This window comes from Argopecten irradians, chromosome 14 (assembly GCF_041381155.1).
Source record: "Argopecten irradians isolate NY chromosome 14, Ai_NY, whole genome shotgun sequence".
Taxonomy (NCBI): Eukaryota; Metazoa; Mollusca; class Bivalvia; order Pectinida; family Pectinidae; genus Argopecten; species Argopecten irradians.
Window position 1 is genome coordinate 38,380,056 of NC_091147.1, and position 25,407 is coordinate 38,405,462.

The window sequence follows — 25,407 nt, forward strand, 5'->3', positions numbered from 1 at the left end:
TCTATCTGTCCTATTTACCGTAAATTGTCACAATAAGCACCAGTCCTTCTATTTACCAAATTATTTTCAGGTGTGATTTATTTTTGCATTTTTTTTGGCTGCTGATACCAATACCAATACTTGAAAAATAAATTTACACAAATATTAATCAACTACAAGTACAATAGAAGATTTTACCTGCCAATTATGAAATTAACTGACCGTGAAAGTGTTGTTGGGAATGATACTGTGAATTTAGATTTGTTAATTTACAGTTTTTCTTACAAAGAAGCCCTATTTTGATGTCAAATGCATCTTCTCTAGTGTGTTCATTTCTTTATTCCCTAATCTTTATAAATCTGTATTTTGTTTGTGACAATATTTGACATTTCTACTATCTAAATGCTTACCTGCAGTATTATTTTTTCAATATTCTTTTAAGGTCATTATGTTGCTACATTTTGCTTTAATCATTATAACCTAGTAATAGTAATACATTCAAAATCATTTTCATTTGTGTTTCATCAAGCATTCTTTGAAGAGTATTCTGGTATCGGATATTGTATATTTATTTATTTTTTTGTCTTTCTGCAGTTCTGACAATATAACAATACATGAGTTACATATAAAAATCAACCTCAGTCCCTATAGATACAATATATCGTATTCGACCCAATAAGTGCGTATAGGGCAGGTAAAAAATTCAAGCAAATCAGGGGGCGCTTAATGGAAACTTTGAACTTTACCTTCATAAATTATTCTACTATGTAAGGCACAAATCAACTTTAAAAAGAAATCAGTAAGAAAACCAGCTCTGTTTTCATATTTTCAGTCTGCATTAATTCAAAGTGAAATTGACGCCTAAAAAAGGGTGAGGGGCGTTTATAGGGATGGGGGCGCTATTATGTATTTGCTTCTGAAAGTTTGAGTTACTCTCCACAGTTATCTTATCTCATATGCTGCATAATAACATCCAATTGTATATGCTTCTACTGCCAAAACTTTTGTATGTCAGATGAGGTACAGTGTAGTAAACTTTGTAAGTTACCAGGATCAACTAAGATCGAGTTATGGCCCTTTGTTTACCTTTTTTTAATATACTGTGCTTACATATAATATATTTCATTTGCTGAAATTTTTTCTTTGTGTGCCTTTTTCCAAAGTAATGACCCACCATTCACCTCTGATACCAAAGTTGAGATAGAAACGAAGAGATAAAAAATTACAAAACTCCACTGCTCCACCGCTGACAAATGATATTTTTTCACTATCAAAAACAGGAGCAGACGATTAAGTATTTTTCTTAAGCTACAGAAGTTACTTACTTTACACAGTTACCATCACGGAAAAGTTTGAGCTTTTTATTTGAATTCAAGTTAAAAATATGAAAAGTAATTAATTGCACTCCCAAAAAATTCCATGGTACTATATCCCATATGGAATCATGTACTGTTTGTGCATGCACCAAAGGCGAAATAAATCATTTTATATTATTTTTTGTGTTAATTAGACATATATATATATAGATTGAACAGTGTTTTGATTGCGTTAAAGGTGGTATGAACGCAATGGGATACATACATATTCAATGTAGCGCGTTATTTTGAATCCGATAACGATGAAACTTTGTTTACATTTCATACAGTAGGCCAACCGAGTAGGCTAATGACGAGCATGTTATTGTCTGTGCCGCCTAAGGATCAGTTTTGAGACAAATAGAAGACCGAAATCGTTTTTTAGTTTATTATTAATTCAAAGCAAATTTGTCATCTGTTAAAAGGTAAAATGTAAATTAAGTAATTATAGTTTATTTAGATTATCATATGACGCAAAATCTTACCAAAGCGTGAACTAGAAATAGTCCGATCCTACTTTTGGTTTGTATTCATACGTCGTTGCGTTTATGCTAATTTGAACGCAACTCCCCTCCCGTTGACTATATAGAGGTATATGTAAATATACACAATCAAACACCAATTATTGTTCAAATGATGAATATCATTTATGCTCTGTCGGCGGTGGAGCATCTTTTAAGTCAGAACCAAATTTGATTGAAATTTACTTAAAATGATGACTTTTAGACAATTATAACTTCTTTCTTATTCTATTCATTTGTATAGTACAACCCCTTTATCTATTTACAATAGTAACTATTTTAAAGATATATACATGTATACATGTTCAAGGGTATGTGATCCAAAACGATAATAAAAGCTAGGATAAAATTTCTTGTGCTTTTGTACTCATTATATTAATACACATGTATTCCGTCTTTGCACATTACAGAGTTACCTCCCTTGCGAGTAGGTATCCCATTGTGACGTAATTATTTTGTGAGCGAAACTTGCATCATTTTCTCTGAAAAGGATGATGTTACACACACAAACAGACTAGGTTACAATCAATACCTACCAGCAAGGACAGATAACTCGGTAATATGCAAATACAGAATATCCCATGGCAAGGACAAAATGTGAAGTCTTTTTTGAGTCTCGCATACAATGTGTTAAGTTGTGACTAAAAGCTGTAGCCTTCTGACAGTATATTCACTAATTATGGACTGGTTTAGTCTTAGATGTAGAAGGTTCTAAATGCGTCTTCAGGGATGAATGAATTAATGTCATCTGCTTATGTGCCATGTTGTGAAATGTTCCGTTATAAAAGTAAACGTGCATTATTATTCATTCTTAATTTTTAACTGCTAATTCATACTGTGTTACAACGGTTTTGAAAGTGGAATATATCATCTTTAAATATGAAAAGTCATTTGCGCTCCAAATAAAGTGAAATTGACAGAGAAATACTTTAAAAAATACTATATTTGAGTTTCCCAATTCCCATACTCAAAGCATTTTGAGAAATAATTTATATTTCTTAGACCAATTTGGAAAATGCACTTTAGATCATGAGATCATTTATGAACACCATTTTTTGTTTAGATTTATCTGTAAATTGTAGATCAGTGCTAGTGCAATTTAAAATAAATATTTATATATGTCTGTTTCTGTTCCATAAATCCATTATAAAAATGTTAATGTTGTGCTTCCTGTATTCAAGGGAGATAACTCTGTATTCTTTCTCTATCTCCCAATTCTGTATTTTCATATATAATAGAGTTATCTACTCTTGTGGTAGATATTGATTGTGACGTCATGTGTTTACAAGTATATAACATCTTTTGTCATAATAGCACTAAGGACATTTTGTGAACCATTCTGAATCTAACAGTTTAAAATGAATATACCTGATTCTGCAAGAATGAAGATGGTTTACATGTAATAATTATAATGTATATGAGAAGTGTTTGCTATGATGTTTATTTATTAAAAATATGTTTATTTATTATGTGTGCATAAGTTTGTTTACAATCTATTAAGGTAATGCTGTATGTATTTGTTTCTTTTTAGTAATTTTATAAATTAGCTTATTATTTTTATAAATTAGCTTATTATTTAATATGAAGTTTACTAGATCTTTTTTTTCTTTCTTTATAGAAAAGAAATTAGTTTATTATTATTTAATATGAAGTTTACTGGATACATTTTTTCCTTTCTTTATAGTAAAGAAATTAGTTTATTATTAAATATGAAGTTTACTAGATCTTTTTTCTTTCTTTATAGTAAAGAAATTAGTTTATTATTAAATATGAAGTTTACTAGATCTTTTTTCTTTCATTATAGTAAAGAAATTAGTTTATTATTAAATATGAAGTTTACTAGATCTTTTTTCTTTCATTATAGTAAAGAAATTAGTTTATTATTCAATATGAAGTTTACTAGATCTTTTTTCTTTCATTATAGTAAAGAAATTAGTTTATTATTCAATATGAAGTTTACTGATTGTCTATTTGTTTATTTAATATTAATTATGTCAGAATCATTCTTTGTTTTATCTTTCTTTTATGTACTGTATTCAACCCAATCAAGCACTCGGAGTACTTATAAAATTGAAAACAAATAAGGGGGCTTAGATAAAACCAAATCGGGGTTGTCTTTCATAAAATTATTGTAGAGAGTAAGCCATAAATTAATTTTTAAAAAATGAAAAGAGAAACTTAACAGTTGTCATAGTTTTACTCTGCTTTTAATTTTAGGTAATAACCTCAAATAATGGTCTCAGAAATGGGGAGGGGTGTATATTGGATCAAATATGTTACCGTATTCGACCCTATAAGCGCCCCTTCCCCTTTTTTGAGGCCTCAATTTCAATTGTCCAGGCATAAATAAAGACCAAAACTACACAAAACAGTATAGATTTGCAGTAATAGCGTCTTCTTAGCACCTTTTCATTTTTTTGAATTTTTTTAAACGCACTGGGGGCTTATTGGGTCAAATACGGTATATCATTATTTGATGCCATTATACAAAAAGATAATAGAACGGCAGAATAATTCTGATTAAATCAATGATAAGATGTTGTTGTCAATGTTCGATGTTCTTACTATGGCTTTTGAACTAGTTGTTTATCAGATGTAAGTGTATAGAGATTTATATAGAGAGATTAGAGAGAATTAAGATGAGATACTAGTTAAGGTATTTATGATAATTTGACTGTGATTCTTAACTGCTGTGGTAATTAAGAAAAGGGATTTCTAGATGAAACTGCATGGCAATTTCAATTTGAAATTTTGTTTGATCTTGAGAGTAAAGGATTTCTTTTTTAGAAAGAAAAAAAAGAATGATAAAAGACAATCAATGTCCTTTAATTTGCTGCATTTGAATTTGTTAGGATCATTATCATTATAATTTAAATTTTTCATCTTTTTTTGTGTTTTAAAAATGATCCACAGCTCCCGTATATAAACATTCAGTTTCCTAAAAACAAACTGATATGACATGTATCATTTTCCATTATTCAATCACCAATGTGTCTTTTCACAAGTGGTTCGTCAGCGCTTTGAACAAGTTCTCTGATGTAAAGATCTATTATTTAGGCATTTATATGACATTTTATAGCGAATATCTTCATTATTGTGAAAAATTTACTTAAATGACATAATCATTTTCAGATTGATTTATTTAGTTATTATTTTACAAGCCTGGCGTTTTGTGATCACAGCTGTAGTATTACATAGCTTAAATATAATTGCGGGTCCCTGCATACTTCAAGTAGTTGACTCCAACATTGTCAATATAGAAAAAAAGCAAATTGCCTCATTACTGAAAAAACAAACAAATTTTTCTCATCCGCATTTAATTACTTCACTTTCAAAACATGAAATTCATAAACTAAATTACTTAATTGCCCATTTTGTTTATCGAGATAGTAGAGAAGTTCTTCAAACAAGGGGAGGTAACTTGCAGACGGAACGACTACTTAGGCAGAATTCTCTCCCTTACACAATAACTGGTTAGTTTTTTCAATAACGTAGAACTATTCCATTTATAGAATAACACCTATTATTTGATAGGTCCCTACTCAAGCGTTTAGATTCTTTTCCGTAAATTAGAAAATTTTGGTGTTTCGGATATGTTGGACTTATTTTGGTCATTTGTCAAGATTTTATTTTGGGGTTAATCTTGGTGTCCATTTACTCTATAAGAAGTAATTGTCAATTTTTTTCATGCTCAAGATCATTCTTTGTTATCCTACCAAGTTGGTTAAAACATGATCATGAATAATAGAATTTCACTCGCATTCGTTTTTGTAAATTTCATTTTGTAATTTTAAACTCTATGTAATTTCAGCTAGCTATATAGAGTTGTGCTGTCTATATATTCACAATCCATTCATTCTCAATTTTGAAAATGAATAATTGAAGAGAAGAACTTTATTATGACATTCAACAGAATAATTAACTCATGACCCCTGAAATTTCATAATGGACTGGTGTAAGTCTTTGATTTAGAAGAGTCTAAATGTGTTATCAGGGGTTAATGTATTTTTAATCATTTAGTTTAATCATTTTTCTAAACGTCAAATGAAAATTGGATAATTTTGTGAATATATTTGTTTACTTGTAAGTTGTGAAATGGCTTCAAATCAACAAAAGTGCAATTGATACATAATGTGTTTACTAACACGACCATCTAGTATTTATTTTTTGTTTTTAGTGTTTTATACATATATGTAAATGATGATATTAAGCAGAAATGTAATTTGTAGTTTTAAAATCTAGTTGTAGTATTATATATAATATATGAAAGATAGTTTTGATTAGCAGTAGCCTCAAATATGAATTTGAATTAAAATTGTAGTTAGAAGTTGTGATTTATTTTAAATTAAAAGCTACATCAACTTAATTTGAAATATATCAATAAATTTGCAATATAGAGGTCAAGTTCCTTTATTTTCATGAGATTTTGCTTAAGAAAATTTCAATTAATTAAACTTGATGTCTAATATCTGAAAGTCAAAATGAAAGTAATATTTTGATAGCTTTTCCTTGTCAGGTTGCATAAAGTTTTGACTAAATCAAGCTAAATTTTGACATATTTTTGTATGAGAGCTAAAATTCAAATTGAAGAGACATACTTTACAAAAGATTACCAACATTGCATTAAATATGGGCATACCGTTTTGCTGATATGACGTCAAGCAAAATAAAGGGAAGTAACTCGTATGTCTGTCTGAAAAGATGCTTGGGGCCTTAATTAAGGGGAGATAATATTAGAAATCACAAATCTATATCAATATATACAATGTACACCATGTATCTCCTGTAGTTTATTGTTGCTGTTTGATATGTTATAAATGAAGATATATATACATCTATATACGAGTGTTTGTGAACTGTTATGTGAAGTATACTGAGAGAGAATTAAAGTCATTCAATATACATAAAGGTTTCTTTGTCTTTTGTACAATATTTTTATCATGGTTGAACATGCATCTGGTACGTAATTGTTTTCATCTTTATTATATTTTTGATACATACTATTTCTTTTTGAATACTTTTACTGAAAATTTGTCGATGTATAACTTTACTTTACCAGCAAGCAAAACTTACGATTTTCATATGTGAATCACGGCGTAATACTTCAAAAACGTTCGTCTTATTTTGTTTTTCGTCCACGTATAAGTCGCACTGATGTATAGATCGCATTCACGACTAATAGAGAAAAAGTCGCGACTTACACTCTAGAAATACGGTAGTCATCATGCTTCATCCGTCGTTCTGTGCCAAATTAATGGTGACCTGTAGCATGGTTAAATGAAAGACTACCAGGTTTTTTTTTTTTTTTTTTTCAAATGAATGACCCGGACCTTCATTCAAAGTCACATAGGTCATAAAGGCTACAATCTTTAACGACTTTCTGTGTACTTCATTTCTACTGCCGTATTTTCCGGAGTATAAGTCGCGACTACTATACTAATGTTTTATTTATATTCAGATGACTGTTAAAAACCACTGTATCTTGTTTTTCTTCTGTCTTACTTTTTTAACATGATCATAATTGTTCGTCTTTTCTGAATGGAGAGTTGCAGTTCAAACCACTTTGTTATGAGGGTTTGAAAAGTTAGACTGGGCCGTTTTTGTTGATACGGCGGCTGGACTGGTTGGACCGTTTGAAAAAAAGTCATTATTCAAAGTACATAATTCCTGACGGATCTTCAGATTTTCATACGAGTCTCTATGAGGGCTTTGCCATGGCTAGTCTGAAAACAATACAATTATAATACATTCGAATGTGAAACACATTTTATTATGTATAGCGGTATATATGTACGGTATATAATTGAGCCACCGTTTAAGTTCGACAACTACCACAAGCATGGCGGCATGTCTTCAGCATGTATCCTGGGTTGGCAACACACTCTCCTTGTTGTTGCCATTCTCTGCATCTGATATTGTAGTTATAACAACCACCTGTACAATACAAAACACCCCAACGAATTAAAATTATGACACAGGAAGAAGCTAGACGAGAATGTAAATTATCTGAGGTTTTTTTTAACTAGTAACTGTTTTTCCGCCACATATCATAGATTGCATTTCTCAAAGGGATCTTAGAGTTACAGTTTCACAAATAAATTGTATTCTTCAACTATTGCATGGTATGCAATCAATATTTGAACAATTATCAAGTCAAGCTTATAGTATCTATTTACTTTCTGCCGTATGTTAGCAGCGACTTATAGTTCTGAGGATTAATGTTAATACCGTCCTTCGCTTGTTTCGGTCGCCAATGCGACAGTGGGACATATGCATGATCGAAATACTTACAAATGTCACAGGAGCTTTTACATTCATCCAGCATGTAGCTTGGATTGTTACGACATTCTCCATTATCCGCCCACCGTTCACAATTAGCATCATTGTCAAAACACCCTGAAATATCATAAAATAATTTCATTTGTTACACTCATTTCTATTGGTTAGAAAGTTGAGGTTAATGTTTCCAAGAGAATTGTACGTCGAGTGATATGACATCATACATACAGTACATGTTTTCGCGGGATATTTTAAAAGAGGCACAGTCATTGGCCAAAATGATTTCAATGCGCAACAACCGAATATGCTTTATTGAAAACGTGTATAAAAGCACAGAAACTAGTGCCTAAATAGTGGCTAATTACTTTATTCAAATTAAATTTTAAGCATTAGTCTCAGTATCTTTTGGGTTTATGAAATCATAGATAAAAAAGAACAGACTTTCTTTTTCCTAGATGCTTCGCGAGTGCTGGTCGGTGGTTTTTCTTCGAGTACTTCGGCTTTGAATGACACTGGCTGGACGTTAACCAGAAGACGTGATTTATTCTTAAACCTAAAATGCTACATGTATATACGGGCAACTTCCTGAAACTTACGTGAGTTCGGATCTCTGTTCCTCTTCCACATGTTCGGATCTTCTGTTTGTAGAATAGAACATACATTTAGTGACATTTTTCAACAATCAAGACAAATCTTAAAGATATGTGATCATATACACGACTAAACGGACTTAAATTTGTGTTGTTTATAGCGTTTTTAAGAAAATCACGATTTACCGCTTAGACTTTATTTTCGTAAATCATAGGTTTGAAGCTTCCTTGTTTCTTACATTGAATTTAATTCATTCTCTGTAGCCCCTTCAGAGTTGTTAATATATATTACACCTTCTTTAAATCCCTTTCCCCTACTGACTGTCGATATTTGGTTGAAGCACACCGGCTGTCGATATTATAAGACTCTTTCATATGTGGATATGAAGGATAGGGATATATAGGGTCACAAAATGTAGTAAAATCCGAGGCTTGCCGAGGGTTTTGCAACATTTTGTGATCCCGAGGGTAGAATATCCCTATCCTTCATATCCACTTATGAAAGAGTATTTTTCTTTCATACCTCGACGGTTTTTTTTCAATTTTACAACTACAATAACCCGCCATTTTGAAATAAATTCGAAGAAATCCACGACTTGAAGTCAATTTTTCTTACATGAAAAATTACATCATATTTTTAACATAAATTCCATTGTTTGCATTTTTTATTGTAAAACCAGTCATATTTGTGAAAAAAATGTTAAAATTTTACTGAGGAAATAGAAATTTTGTTGACGCCGTGTCGTCACGAGGCTTTATTGCATGGGTAGCCATGCAATACAGCCTCAGGCGACATGAGTGTATTGCCCTGGACCAAAACTAAATATAAGGAATAGCTTTTTATTTTATTGAGGTTATGAGGGTATAATGATAATGGAGCCCGTATAAATCTATGTAACCCGGCTTTACCTACCTTCATATAACACTGCCATCGGGAACATACATTTTTTATTACATTGTATGCCGAAAATTATGGGTTATTCGTAGGTTGTTGATTTTTTTCAACCCATCACAGATACATACATATACCTATAAACATGGGGTATTCAAATTATGTAACCCGGCAAGCCGGGTTACATAAAATTTACACGGGCTCCATTATCATTATACCCTCATAACCTCAACAAAATAAAAAGCTATTCCTTATATTTACAGTTTTCACGTAAATGAATATTATTTATTCTCGCGACAGTTGCATATTTTTTATTAAAATACCCATATTTGTTCTCTCCAGTCATCGTCAACGAATTCGATTGAGCAGCTGATTGGAATAGAGTCATTCATATGTTCCAACCAAAAGTGGGGTCATGACCCCACATTACGCCAGCGACTATTCCCGTAACAATAGAATCGCCTCACGTGTTGTACTATCTTATGTATACCCTGATAAATATCAATGATAATACTAGAAAGCTTGGTTATGGAGTCAATGTCAGTGCAAACTGTAAATATAATAATGTATTTTGTTTCAGGCGTCTCCCTATAGCTATCGATATCTATTATTTTATTTTATTATTAATGTTGCTAGTTTTTCTCCTCATTTGAAACCCTTCCTTTATTCAGAGACATAGAAAGTGCTTTAGGTAGGTATTTATTGTTACCTTGCTTTACGTTCTGATCTGTTGCAGCCCTGGCGTTCAGGAGTTTACTGATGGTGTTCTTAAGGTTCAAAGATGTTGGTGTATCTGTTTCTTTGTTGTGGAGTGGAACCTTGTCCAAGCTCTCGACTTCAGATCCGTACATCATAGGTATGAACTGGAAATGCAAATAAAATAATTAGTTATATTCTGACCCACGGATAACTGCACTACGCTAAAACACGCTTATTAAGTAATACGTGTAGCATAGTGCAGTCAATCTTAAATCCACATAAGTGAAGCAAAGCGTTGTGCTTTGGTCCAATAAGTGTAGCGTAGCGACATACGTAGTACAATCAACTGTGCGTCCCCGACGATAAGTCGATCTTGAGCGCAGTATTCACTTTCATTAATTCGACATTCAGAAAAAGGATATTTGTCGAGACATTTTTTTAGAATGGATTGTAAAAACAATGCACAATATGTGCATTTGCTGACAAAATAATGTTATACAATACAACTCAATCATGCTTTAAGTTATCGAGGATAATATTATCTTAGTTTAGAGGAGATTAACCTTCAATAAATTGTAATAATTGGATCTTTTTCACGTAATTAAAAAAACATGTGTTTTATTCGAAAAGCAAAAGCAAAGAAAAACGCGCATGTGTATGACAAATAAGAAATATTTAAATAGACTAAATGGTATTAAATAAATATATTTCTGTATAGCTTAAATATCAAAGAAACACAATTTATCAAAGCATAACAATTTATTGACTCGTGCCCTACCCGGGCCTCGAACTCAAGATCTGCGACACCCAATCGCCTAGCCAAACATACCTGCACCTTCTTTAGTAAATACAGTATGCGTTATTAGATAACGAATGTAGAATATGGTGGGGTTTTTTGGCAATTAATTGATGGATTTGTGCATAGAGCGTTGTATAATAGTATAAACATTGTGAAAATTCTATTCAATGTATAAATTTATAATGAAACAGGATCATACTAAAAAGTAGTTGTGAAGTGTTATTTATGAAGTGTGATTTATGTGTTCTTTTGAATTTCTGAAACCTACGAGCTATCTTGGCGAAAGAAACAACGCGCACACAACAAAATAAACTTATTTCTTCTAGAACACTAGTAGTTTGAGGTATTCAATCATGTACATTGTTCTGCAAAATAAATAGCTTCATTCTAATAAATCAAATTTAGGGTATTATTTTTACATATTTTACATCTTTGAAGATGGTGGGAAGCAATAATTTCTCTGTATTTTTTGCAGAGTTCATAAAACAAGTTTGTGTTTGTTATTCTCTCCGGGGACATAATACAACTTTGACCTAACATATCTACTCACCAGTACAGCCATTATTCCTAATAACACCATGGTGATTACCATGTCTCCGGGGACATAATACAACTTTGACCTAACATATCTACTCACCAGTACAGCCATTATTCCTAATAACACCATGGTGATTGCCATGTCTCCGGTGGAGGTTGAAGCTAACGTCGGTTACAACTGACTGTCCAGGGAAAAACAGGCGAACGATTTATTCGTAGTTTTGAAGAATATCGACTGTCCGCACCCTCGGAGATCCAGTGTCTAAATTCCACTAAGCTCCGTTTATACCGTAGTCTGATTAACATGGGTAACCGACGATGGTTTTATACATACCATTACTTACAGAAGGTTATCTGTGAAATCAAGACAATTAGGTATGGCCTTTAGATAATTGATCATCATTTTTAAATGTCAAAAACATGTAGAACAGATGGACAAATAAAAGGATGTTTAAAGTTAAAAGACGACGTTATTTTATCATTGTATTTGTATCATGCATATATAGGGACATTAAATGTACTAGGCAAGTATTAACTCATCAAAAATTGCTTATGGTGGGCAATCAAAATGTCAATATACAAGTCCCTATGCTAAATTGAATCCCGTTTAATGCGATTTCCTGTCCGCTTCTTTATTTCAAAATCCATTACCACAAAACCTAATGTAAAAATACTACATTTCAAGGTAAAAGTGTGAAAATTGCATACAGTTTTAAATCAGTGGCAATGTTCTTTACAGGCAAGATTGAATAAAAAAACTTTAAGCTTTTCCACCACGTGTACGTCCAGATAATCAACTGAACAATTGCAGAATTATATCATTATCAAATAAAAGACACGACATTCACTCCATTCAGCGCAATTCGGAACATAAAAATGGTTCAATTATCGAAATAATAATTATAGTCAACGAACAATTACCTTGTTTAATGACTGCAGTTTACAAAAGCTGGTCAGTGCAATGACTAATTATGATAAAGATACACCATTTGATATATGGATGATTTGATTATAATTATATAAATGATATAACTAGCGCCCTCCTTTAATCAGTGCCTCTCCCCCTATCTGGAGAAAGAGTTGAAGTTATATAAACACCCCATCCCATGGATTAAACATGTTTTAAAACTGCAGCTGCGATGCTTATAGTATCGGCATTGTATCCCATATTACATGAAATTCATTTTATAGCATGTGAGTAAACGAGTCTTTCACATTGTGTAGATTTTTTGTGCACAACTTTCATTTTCGTTCTTTAAAAGCGCCCATATGTTACATTTATAAACGTCCTGAGCGCTAACGTTAGCTAGTCCCTATGAACACGAAGTAACAGTGTGTTATACTAAGGCCAAAAAAAAAACCAACATATGTCTGTTTAGGGTTACATTGCAAATAACAAATTTTTTTGAGTGTCTTTTACTCTTAAGTAATGGCCGGAACCGGAGTCTTAGATCGAAATCCCGACTTTTTATTTTTTTCGTAGAAATTTTGAAAAAAATAAGGGTCGAAGATAAAAAATAAGGTTCGCTCGGGTAACACTAAACAGACATTTTTGTTTTTTTGGCCTAATCTGAAGAACTTTTCGTTGTCTTTGTCAGGAGGAACAGTAACATATTCATGACAAAAGGAAATTAAGATCGTGTAACATTACTGTAATATCGAGGGAGTGTATTCCTACGCTTTATAGCCACAAACAGCCTTTCCCACGTTCATGAACTTTTTATCCCCATGCCTCGCACTTTATTTAGACCACACTCAGATTTTTGTGTTATATTCAATAACATATAAATATTCAAGTTGTTCTTTAAATAAAGTATTTTGCAATCGTTTAGTAAGTGATGATAAGGTGGTATTAACTCTTAAGATATTCAGTTTATTTACAATTTTATTTAAAGAATAAAAGCCGTTCCGGTTAAGGCCTTAATACGGGTTCAATATAAGGACATTTGATAAACATGTCTTTGTTGAACAAAGCACATTTTACATTATCAGTAAATAATGAATTATAATTTGTAAATTCAAACTGTCAAATGTACAAATATATTTTGGTATTGCATTTATAACCAAGGGTCACAATACTATGATTAACGTTCTGATCTGTGGCAGCCGTGAAGTTCAGTAGTTTATTTATGGTGTTCTTCAGGCTCAAAGTTGTTGGTGAATTTTCTTCTTTGTCGAGCAGTGGGATCTTATCTAAGCTCTCCACTTCAGATTCGTAGCACATAGGAATGAACTGGAAATGTAAATAGACAGTTATATTTTATAGGTATAACAGTTGATCTGCATCATCGGAGACCCACGTGCTAAGAATAGAAGTCTTCTCAGAAGATCTTCCGGCATATATATGGAAGAACTTCCGGAGGAAGATATAGAAGAGATACAAATCGAGTAATTTATGGAATAATTGACATTTAATAAATACATCTCTATATTGTTTGATTGAAAAATAGTAAATAGAGTATGAAATTCTATATTAGAATTGTGTAACATGGGTTATTTGGTAATTAAAGGGACAATTCACTCAGGCTAATTCTTTATATAACCAAGAAGCAAAATATGGCATAAATTATATTGTTCTACATATCTTATGAAATATATAACATAAATATTGACAAATTCCACGTCATTGTTTAGTATTTGAATTAATATCGTTGAAATATCAAATCGTTGATCAATACGATTAAGCAGGTACAATATGGACGCTGTACCCATACCCGAGCCAAAGTCACGCACGTTAAAAAAATAAGCTACATAACCACTGAGAAGGTGATAAAATGATTTTAGGCAAGACAATTCACCTAATAAGGTAAACACACTACTATCAGAGCGATTTGAGCAGTTCTAGACAAAAGTTGCATTACTCTACGAGCAAGGGACAGGGTTCGGCATACAAGAAGTTCGACCACAATGTGTGTTGGCGGAAATCGAGCTAGTTTGAACATCTACACACATGTCACAACCATGGGCTTTTCAGGCATATCACAGTAAAACCGACTGATCTAATTTCCATTAAAACTGGTTTTTTCCGATATATGTACAAATTTTAATGTTCTCTTAGACTGAATTGCCCCTTTAATTAAGGAATTTCTGCTTAGCTTTATGTATCAATGCAAGTGTTATGAGAGGTCGATTCAATGTCGTTTATAGTTAAACAAAGTCATAATTGTGAGGTTTTAATTATTTGTGTTCTTGTGATTTTCTGAAACCTACGAGCTATCTTGGCGAAAGAAACAACGCGCACACAACAAAATAAACTTATTTCTTCTAGAACACTAGTAGTTTGAGGTATTCATGTATATTGTTCTGCAAAATAAATAGCTTCATTCTAATAAATCAAATTTAGGGTATTATTTTTACATATTTTACATCTTTGAAGATGGTGGGAAGCAATAATTTCTCTGTATTTTTTGCAGAGTTCATAAAACAAGTTTGTGTTTGTTATTCTCTCCGGGGACATAATACAACTTTGACCTAACATATCTACTCACCAGTACAGCCATTATTCCTAATAACACCATGGTGATTGCCATGTCTCCGGTGGATGTTGAAGCTAACGTCGGTTACAACTGACTGTCCAGGGGAAAACAGGCGAACGATTTATTCGTAGTTTTGAAGAATATCGACTGTCCGCACCCTCGGAGATCCAGTGTCTAAATTCCACTAGGCTCCGTTTAGCACTACCGTAGTCTGACAAAGCACAACTTGGGTAGCACTCGGACATAAAAAACTGACATGGTCACAACTTTGGCCTAAGGTATCTACTCACAAGGTTATCGTGAAAAAAACAATTGGCAAAACACAACTTTGGCCTAATGTATCTACTCACAGCAATGTCAAAAACATGTAAAACAATGGACAAATAAAACTTTGTTTAAGTTAAAAGACGACGTATTACTTATCATTGTACTTTGTATCATGCATATATAGGGACATTAAATGCACTAGGCAAGTAAAACTCAAAACTTTGGCCTAAGGTATACTCACAGCACTGGGCACATAAAAAAATGACAAATCACAACTTTGGCCTAAGGTATCTACTCACAGCACTCGGACATAAAACAATGGCAAAACACAACTTTGGCCTAATGTATCTACTCACAGCACTCGGACATAAAACAATGGCAAAACACAACTTTGGCCTAATGTATCTACTCACAGCACTCGGACATAAAACAGTGACAAAGCACAACTTTGGCCTAAGGTATCTACTCACAGCACTCGGACATAAAACTGACAAATCACAACTTTGGCCTAAGGTATCTACTCACAGCACTCGGACATAAAACAATGGCAAAACACAACTTTGGCCTAATGTATCTACTCACAGCACTCGGACATAAAACAATGACAATTGCTGGCACCGGATTCGTTAATCAAATGATCTAAGGAAGTGTTTTAGGGTTTCAAGTCTTAAAATAATGTCTAAATAAGTTTTACTGAATAACGGTTTAAGTAATGGCATTGGATTCGTTATTCAAATTAAAAACCAAGGAAGTGTTTTAGGGTTTCAAGTCTTAAAATAATGTCTTAGTAAGTTTTACTGAATAACGGATAAAGTAATGGCATTGGATTCGTTATTCAAAATTGTAAACCAAGGAAGTGTTTTAGGGTTTCAAGTCTTAAAATAATGTCTATATAAGTTTTACTGAATAACGGATAAAGTAATGGCACCGGATTCGTTATTCAAAATTGAAAACCAAGGAAGTGGTTGAATCTAAGGTATCTACTCACAGCATTCGGACATAAAGCAGTGACAAAACGCAACTTTGGCCTAATGTATCTACTCACAGCACTCGGACATAAAACAATGGCAAAACACAACTTTGGCCTAATGTATCTACTCACCAGTACAACGACCATTGCTAGTACCACCATTGTGGACGCCATATCTCAGATGTAGGCTGAAGTCCAGCGAGATGCTAAAGGGTATATATACCTACATACAATCGCCTACGGTTAGCTGTGAGATAAGAAAATTAGGCCTGACCTTTAGATAATTGAACATCATCTTTCATTATTTAATGTCAAAGACGTGTAGAACAGATGGACTATAAAAGTTATGTTTAAAGTTAAAAGGTTGACGACGTAATTTTATCATTGTATTCGCTTGATGAATATATAGGGACATTATTATGTACTATGTAAATATTACATGTAACTAATCAAAAACAAAATAATTGCTTATCATAGGAAGTCGAAATGTTAGTATTCAGGTTTCTGTGCTAAATTGAATCCTCTTTAATTAGCTTTTTCGTCTTTTTTTTCTTTCTTTCCTTCATTTCAAAATCCATTACCACAAAACCTAATGTAAAAATACTACATTTCAAGGTAAAAGTGTGAAAATTGCATGCATACACATAGTGAATGGTGTTAAATAACATATTGACAAATCGTCAAAAAGCCCTACTTTCGGTTCGGTAAACATTCAAGATGGCCGTCGCGATTTCAGAAGAAAACATCGGCTACTCCAGCTTCCTTTAGTTATTTTTCATTTGTCGGCTGAAAAGTACAGTTTTAAATCAGTGGCAATGTTCTTTACAGGCAAGATTGAATAAAAAAAACTTTCAGCTTTTCCACCACGTGTACGTCCAGATAATCAACTGAACAATTGCAGAATTATATCATTATCAAATAAAAGACACAACATTCACTCCATTCAGCGCAATTCGGAACATACAAATGGTTCAATTATCGAAATAATAATTATAGTCAACGAACAATTACCTTGTTTAAAGACTGCAGTTTACAAAAGCTGGTCAGTGCAATGACTAATTATGATAAAGATACACCATTTGATATATGGATGATTTGATTATAATTATATAAATGATATAATTAGCGCCCTCCTTTAATCAGTGCCTCTCCCCTATCTAGAGAAAGAGTTGAAGTTAAACAATGTTTTAAAACTGCAGCTGTGATGCTTATATTATCGGCATTGTATCCCATATTACATGAAATTCATTTTATAGCATGTGTGTAAAGCGAGTCTTTCACAGTGTGTAGAGTTTTTTTGTGCACAACTTTCATTTTCGTTCTTTAAAAGCGCCCGTATATTACATTTATAAACGTCCTGAGCGCTAGCTAGTCCCCATGAACACGAAGTAACCAGTGTTATACTAAGGCCAAAAAAACCAACATATGTCTGTTTAGGGTTACATTGCAAATAACACATTTTTTGAGTGTCTTTTACTCTTAAGTAATGACCGGAACCGGAGTCTTAGATCGAAATCCCGACTTTTTATTTTTTTCGTAGAAATTTTTGAAAAAAATAAGGGTCGAAGGTAAAAAATAAGGGTCGCTCGGGTAACACTAAACAGACATTTTTTTTTTTTGGCCTAATCTGAAGAACTTTTCGTTGTCTTTGTCAGGAGGAATGGTAACATATTCATGACAAAAGGAAATTAAGATCGTGTAACATTACTGTAATATCGAGGGAGTGTATTCCTACGCTTTATAGCCACAAACAGCCTTTCCCACGTTCATGAACTTTTTATCCCCATGCCTCGCACTTTATTTAGACCACACTCAGATTTTTGTGTTATATCTCAATAACATATAAATATTCAAGTTGTTCTTTAAATAAAGTATTTTGCAATCGTTTAGTAAGTGATGATAAGGTGGTATTAACTCTTAAGATATTCAGTTTATTTATAATTTATTTTATTTAAAGAATAAAAGCCGTTCCGGTTAAGGCCTTATACGGGTTCAATATAAGGACATTTGATAAACATGTCTTTGTTGAACAAAGCACATTTTACATTATCAGTAAATAATGAATTATAATTTGTAAATTCAAACTGTCAAATGTCAAATGTACAAATATATTTTGGTATTGCATTTATTGTAAAAATGACTTCACAAAAATATGCAAATACCAGAAACATACTATATGTTTTTTTGCTTCCCGGTCTCTCTTCAGAATATTTCACGAAACTCGAGACATATATTTAAAAATAGTGAAGTGTTAAATTCATCACTCTCCCAACTACACCTATTTTAAAATTATTCTTTATACATGTATGCATTCAGGGCATCTAATAAATCCTTGAAATTTTCATGACAAAAATTGTCCAAACGCATGTTGTAGAGTACATATACCCAGAAAACCATTCTCTAAAGGCTTCCATTGATGGCCTTTGAAGTATATCAGAGAAATCAAATTAAAAGCAATTCAAAGTTATGGACCATGGACACAATTTCAAGATTTTTCATTGTAAAGAGATTCATTAACATCGGAATCATCTTGAAGCCCCTCTGATGGTAATTTACCTCGATGAAGGTGCCCTTTTCTGTACCAAGCACCATACCCTTTTTATTTCTGTGGGAAACAAACGTTGGAGGTCAAATAGTATAGATTATGAATTATAGATAATGGCGCTAAATTATAATTAACGAACACATTGAGTCATTATTTAATTTCAAAAGAGATGTGGATTTCATACTCCACTTATATAAATTAAATGTAGTGTTTGTATTTTTATATTTTTATCATGGTTGAACATGCATCTGGTACGTAATTGTTTTCATCTTTATTATATTTTTGATACATACTATTTCTTTTTGAATACTTTTACTGAAAATTTGTCTGATGTATAACTTTACTTTACCAGCAAGCAAAACTTACGATTTTCATATGTGAATCACGGCGTAATACTTCAAAAACGTTCGTCTTATTTTGTTTTTCGTCCACGTATAAGTCGCACTGATGTATAGATCGCATTCACGACTAATAGAGAAAAAGTCGCGACTTACACTCTAGAAATACGGTAGTCATCATGCTTCATCCGTCGTTCTGTGCCAAATTAATGGTGACCTGTAGCATGGTTAAATGAAAGACTACCAGGTTTTTTTTTTTTTTTTTTTCAAATGAATGACCCGGACCTTCATTCAAAGTCACATAGGTCATAAAGGCTACAATCTTTAACGACTTTCTGTGTACTTCATTTCTACTGCCGTATTTTCCGGAGTATAAGTCGCGACTACTATACTAATGTTTTATTTATATTCAGATGACTGTTAAAAACCACTGTATCTTGTTTTTCTTCTGTCTTACTTTTTTAACATGATCATAATTGTTCGTCTTTTCTGAATGGAGAGTTGCAGTTCAAACCACTTTGTTATGAGGGTTTGAAAAGTTAGACTGGGCCGTTTTTGTTGATACGGCGGCTGGACTGGTTGGACCGTTTGAAAAAAAGTCATTATTCAAAGTACATAATTCCTGACGGATCTTCAGATTTTCATACGAGTCTCTATGAGGGCTTTGTCATGGCTAGTCTGAAAACAATACAATTATAATACATTCGAATGTGAAACACATTTTATTATTAATATATAGCGGTATATATGTACGGTATATAATTGAGCCACCGTTTAAGTTCGACAACTACCACAAGCATGGCGGCATGTCTTCAGCATGTATCCTGGGTTGGCAACACACTCTCCTTGTTGTTGCCATTCTCTGCATCTGATATTGTAGTTATAACAACCACCTGTACAATACAAAACACCCCAACGAATTAAAATTATGACACAGGAAGAAGCTAGACGAGAATGTAAATTATCTGAGGTTTTTTTTAACTAGTAACTGTTTTTCCGCCACATATCATAGATTGCATTTCTCAAAGGGATCTTAGAGTTACAGTTTCACAAATAAATTGTATTCTTCAACTATTGCATGGTATGCAATCAATATTTGAACAATTATCAAGTCAAGCTTATAGTATCTATTTACTTTCTGCCGTATGTTAGCAGCGACTTATAGTTCTGAGGATTAATGTTAATACCGTCCTTCGCTTGTTTCGGTCGCCAATGCGACAGTGGGACATATGCATGATCGAAATACTTACAAATGTCACAGGAGCTTTTACATTCATCCAGCATGTAGCTTGGATTGTTACGACATTCTCCATTATCCGCCCACCGTTCACAATTAGCATCATTGTCAAAACACCCTGAAATATCATAAAATAATTTCATTTGTTACACTCATTTCTATTGGTTAGAAAGTTGAGGTTAATGTTTCCAAGAGAATTGTACGTCGAGTGATATGACATCATACATACATGTTTTCGCGGGATATTTTAAAAGAGGCACAGTCATTGGCCAAAATGATTTCAATGCGCAACAACCGAATATGCTTTATTGAAAACGTGTATAAAAGCACAGAAACTAGTGCCTAATTAGTGGCTAATTACTTTATTCAAATTAAATTTTAAGCATTAGTCTCAGTATCTTTTGGGTTTATGAAATCATAGATAAAAAAGAACAGACTTTCTTTTTCCTAGATGCTTCGCGAGTGCTGGTTGGTGGTTTTTCTTCGAGTACTTCGGCTTTGAATGACACTGGCTGTTAATAGGACGTTAAACCGAAGACGTGATTTATTCTTAAACCTAAAATTGCTACATGTATATACGGGCAACTTCCTGAAACTTACGTGAGTTTGGATCTCTGTTCCTCTTCCACATGTTCGGATCTTCTGTTTGTAGAATAGAACATACATTTAGTGACATTTTTCAATAATCAAAACAAATCTTAAAGATATGTGATCATATACACGACTAAACGGACTTATATTTGTGTTGTTTGTTTATAGCGTTTTTAAGAAAATCACGATTTACTGCTTAGACTTTATTTTCGTAAATCATGTGTTTGAAGCTTCCTTGTTTCTTACATTGAATTTAATTCATTCTCTGTAGCCCCTTCAGAGTTGTTAATATATGTTACACCTTCTTTAAATCCCTTTCCCCTACTGACTGTCGATATTTGGTTGAAGCACACCGGCTGTCGATATTATAAGACTCTTTCATATGTGGATATGAAGGATAGGGATATATATAGGGTCACAAAATGTAGTAAAATCCGAGGCTTGCCGAGGGTTTTGAAAATTTTTGTGATCCCTAGGGTAGAATATCCCTATCCTTCATATCCACTTATGAAAGAGTATTTTTCTTTCATACCTCGACGGTTTTTTTTCAATTTTACAAATACAATAACCCGCCATTTTGAAATAAATTCGAAGAAATCCACGACTTGAAGTCAATTTTTCTTACATGAAAAATTACATCATATTTTTAACATAAATTCCATTGTTTGCATTTTTTATTGTAAAACCAGTCATATTTGTGAAAAAAATGTTAAAATTTTACTGAGGAAATAGAAATTTTGTTGACGCCGTGTCGTCACGAGGCTTTATTGCATGGGTAGCCATGCAATACAGCCTCAGGCGACATGAGTGTATTGTCCTGGACCAAAACTAAATATAAGGAATAGCTTTTTATTTTATTGAGGTTATGAGGGTATAATGATAATGGAGCCCGTATAAATCTACGTAACCCGGCTTTACCTACCTTCATATAACACTGCCATCGGGAACATACATTTTTTATTACATTGTATGCCGAAAATTATGGGTTATTCGTAGGTTGTTGATTTTTTTTCAACCCATCACAGATACACACATATACCTATAAACATGGCGTATTCAAATTATGTAACCCGGCAAGCCGGGTTACATAAAATTTACACGGGCTCCATTATCATTATACCCTCATAACCTCAACAAAATAAAAAGCTATTCCTTATATTTACAGTTTTCACGTAAATGAATATTATTTATTCTCGCGACAGTTGCATATTTTTTATTAAAATACCCATATTTGTTCTCTCCAGTCATCGTCAACGAATTCGATTGAACAGCTGATTGGAATAGAGTCATTCATATGTTCCCACCAAAAGTGGGGTCATGACCCCACATTACGCCAGCGACTATTCCCGTAACAATAGAATCGCCTCGCGTGTTGTACTATCATTATATACTGATAACTATTAATGATATTTCTAGAAAGCTTGGTTATGGAGTCAATGTCAGTGCAAACTGTAAATATAATAATATATTTTGTTTCAGGCGTCTCTCTAGCTATTGATATCTATTATTTTATTTTATTATTAACGTTGTTAGTTTTTCTCCTCATTTGAAACCCTTCCTTTATTCAGAGACATAGAAAGTGCTTTAGTTAGGTATTTATTGTTACCTTGCTTTACGTTCTGATCTGTGGCAGCCCTGGCGTTCAGGAGTTTACTGATAGTGTTCTTAAGGTTCAAAGATGTTGGTGTATCTGTTTCTTTGTTGTGGAGTGGAACCTTGTCCAAGCTCTCGACTTCAGATCCGTACATCATAGGTATGAACTGGAAATGCAAATAAAATAATTAGTTATATTCTGACCCACGAATAACTGCACTACGCTAAAACACGCTTATTAAGTAATACGTGTAGCATAGTGCAGTCAATCTTAAATCCACATAAGTGAAGCAAAGCGTTGTGCTTTGGTCCAATAAGTGTAGCGTAGCGAATACGTAGTACAATCAACTGTGCGTCCCCGACGATAAGTCGATCTTGAGCGCAGTATTCACTTTCATTAATTCGACATTCAGAAAAAGGATATTTGTCGAGACATTTTTTTAGAATGGATTGTAAAAACAATGCACAATATGTGCTTTTGCTGACAAAATAATGTTATACAATACAACTCAATCATGCTTTAAGTTATCGAGGATAATATTATCTTAGTTTAGAGGAGATTAACCTTCAATAAATTGTAATAATTGGATCTTTTTCACGTAATTAAAAAAACATGTGTTTTATTCGAAAAGCAAAAGCAAAGAAAAACGCGCATGTGTATGACAAATAAGAAATATTTAAATAGACTAAATGGTATTAAATAAATATATTTCTGTATAGCTTAAATATCAAAGAAACACAATTTATCAAAGCATAACAATTTATTGACTCGTGCCCTATATCCGGGCCTCGAACTCAAGATCTGCGACACCCAATCGCCTAGCCAAACATACCTGCACCTTCTTTAGTAAATACAGTATGCGTTATTAGATAACGAATGTAGAATATGGTGGGTTTTTTTTTTGGCAATTAATTGATGGATTTGTGCATAGATCGTTGTATAAGAGTATAAACATTATGGAAATTCTATTCAATGTATAAATTTATAATGAAACAGGACCATACTAAAAAGTAGTTGTGAAGTGTTATTTATGTAGTGTTATTTATGTGTTCTTTTGAATTTCTGAAACCTACGAGCTATCTTGGCGAAATAAACTTATTTCTTCTAGAACACTAGTAGTTTGAGGTATTCATGTACATTGTTCTGCAAAATAAATAGCTTCATTCTAATAAATCAAATTTAGGGTATTATTTTTACATATTTTACATCTTTGAAGATGGTGGGAAGCAATAATTTCTCTGTATTTTTTGCAGAGTTCATAAAACAAGTTTGTGTTTGTTATTCTCTCCGGGGACATAATACAACTTTGACCTAACATATCTACTCACCAGTACAGCCATTATTCCTAATAACACCATGGTGATTACCATGTCTCCGGGGACATAATACAACTTTGACCTAACATATCTACTCACCAGTACAGCCATTATTCCTAATAACACCATGGTGATTGCCATGTCTCCGGTGGATGTTGAAGCTAACGTCGGTTACAACTGACTGTCCAGGGAAAAACAGGCGAACGATTTATTCGTAGTTTTGAAGAATATCGACTGTCCGCACCCTCGGAGATCCAGTGTCTAAATTCCACTAGGCTCCGTTTATACCGTAGTCTGATTAACATGGGTAACCGACGATGGTTTTATACATACCATTACTTATAGAAGGTTATCTGTGAAATCAGACAATTAGGTATGGCCTTTAGATAATTGATCATCATTTTTAAATGTCAAAAACATGTAAAACAGATGGACAAATAAAAGGATGTTAAAAGTTAAAAGACGACGTTATTTTATCATTGTATTTGTATCATGCATATATAGGGACATTAAATGTACTAGGCAAGTATTAACTCATCAAAAATTGCTTATGGTGGGCAATCAAAATGTCAATATACAAGTCCCTATGCTAAATTGAATCCCGTTTAATGCGATTTCCTGTCCGCTTCTTTATTTCAAAATCCATTACCACAAAACCTAATGTAAAAATACTACATTTCAAGGTAAAAGTGTGAAAATTGCATACAGTTTTAAATCAGTGGCAATGTTCTTTACAGGCAAGATTGAATAAAAAAACTTTAAGCTTTTCCACCACGTGTACGTCCAGATAATCAACTGAACAATTGCAGAATTATATCATTATCAAATAAAAGACACGACATTCACTCCATTCAGCGCAATTCGGAACATAAAAATGGTTCAATTATCGAAATAATAATTATAGTCAACGAACAATTACCTTGTTTAAAGACTGCAGTTTACAAAAGCTGGTCAGTGCAATGACTAATTATGATAAAGATACACCATTTGATATATGGATGATTTGATTATAATTATATAAATGATATAACTAGCGCCCTCCTTTAATCAGTGCCTCTCCCCCTATCTGGAGAAAGAGTTGAAGTTATATAAACACCCCATCCCATGGATTAAACAATGTTTTAAAACTGCAGCTGTGATGCTTATAGTATCGGCATTGTATTCCATATTACATGAAATTCATTTTATAGCATGTGAGTAAAACGAGTCTTTCACATTGTGTAGAGTTTTTTGTGCACAACTTTCATTTTCGTTCTTTAAAAGCGCCCGTATTTTACATTTATAAACGTCCTGAGCGCTAGCTAGTCCCCATGAACACGAAGTAACCAGTGTTATACTAAGGCCAAAAAACCCAACATATGTCTGTTTAGGGTTACATTGCAAATAACAATTTTTTTTGAGTGTCTTTTACTCATAAGTAAT

The 25,407-nt window shown here is 32.9% G+C and overlaps 2 protein-coding genes across 4 annotated transcripts; both read right to left on the reverse strand.

The window, feature by feature from the left end:
* Window positions 1–7,603: 7,603 nt before the first annotated feature.
* Window positions 7,604–15,319, reverse strand: LOC138308233 (putative tyrosinase-like protein tyr-3). 2 transcript variants are annotated; one of them, XM_069249216.1, is made up of 5 exons: window positions 15,140–15,319; window positions 10,326–10,479; window positions 8,731–8,772; window positions 8,147–8,251; window positions 7,604–7,789 (listed from the first exon to the last, which is right to left on the reverse strand). In XM_069249216.1, the coding sequence occupies exons 1-5, from the start codon at window positions 15,179–15,181 to the stop codon at window positions 7,671–7,673; spliced, it is 462 nt and encodes a 153-aa protein (XP_069105317.1). In that variant the 5' UTR covers window positions 15,182–15,319; the 3' UTR covers window positions 7,604–7,670. The 2 variants fall into 2 exon arrangements, with proteins under 2 accessions (XP_069105317.1, XP_069105316.1); XM_069249215.1 differs by lacking the exon at window positions 15,140–15,319 and adding an exon at window positions 11,752–11,969.
* Window positions 15,320–19,981: 4,662 nt separating this feature from the next.
* LOC138308231 (putative tyrosinase-like protein tyr-3) lies at window positions 19,982–24,295 on the reverse strand. 2 transcript variants are annotated; one of them, XM_069249213.1, is made up of 5 exons: window positions 24,085–24,295; window positions 22,682–22,835; window positions 21,085–21,126; window positions 20,498–20,602; window positions 19,982–20,140 (listed from the first exon to the last, which is right to left on the reverse strand). In XM_069249213.1, exons 1-5 carry the CDS (start codon window positions 24,124–24,126, stop codon window positions 20,022–20,024), a joined length of 462 nt encoding a protein of 153 aa, XP_069105314.1. In that variant the 5' UTR covers window positions 24,127–24,295; the 3' UTR covers window positions 19,982–20,021. The 2 variants fall into 2 exon arrangements, with proteins under 2 accessions (XP_069105314.1, XP_069105315.1); XM_069249214.1 differs by lacking the exon at window positions 24,085–24,295 and adding an exon at window positions 23,998–24,043.
* Window positions 24,296–25,407: the final 1,112 nt, after the last annotated feature.

What these genes read in the sequence shown, in the direction of transcription:
- LOC138308233 (XM_069249216.1), bottom strand. Translation starts at nt 15,181, where the DNA reads ATGGCAATCACCATGGTGTTATTAGGAATAATGGCTGTACTG. An exon ending in AGATCAGAACGTAAAGCAAG is followed by an intron (nt 8,773 to 10,325) that starts GTAACAATAAAT and finishes TTCTACAAACAG; the next exon opens with AAGATCCGAACATGTGGAAG. An exon ending in GAACAGAGATCCGAACTCAC is followed by an intron (nt 8,252 to 8,730) that starts GTAAGTTTCAGG and finishes ATGATATTTCAG; the next exon opens with GGTGTTTTGACAATGATGCT.
- LOC138308231 (XM_069249213.1), bottom strand. Translation starts at nt 24,126, where the DNA reads ATGGCAATCACCATGGTGTTATTAGGAATAATGGCTGTACTG. An exon ending in AGATCAGAACGTAAAGCAAG is followed by an intron (nt 21,127 to 22,681) that starts GTAACAATAAAT and finishes TTCTACAAACAG; the next exon opens with AAGATCCGAACATGTGGAAG. An exon ending in GAACAGAGATCCAAACTCAC is followed by an intron (nt 20,603 to 21,084) that starts GTAAGTTTCAGG and finishes ATGATATTTCAG; the next exon opens with GGTGTTTTGACAATGATGCT.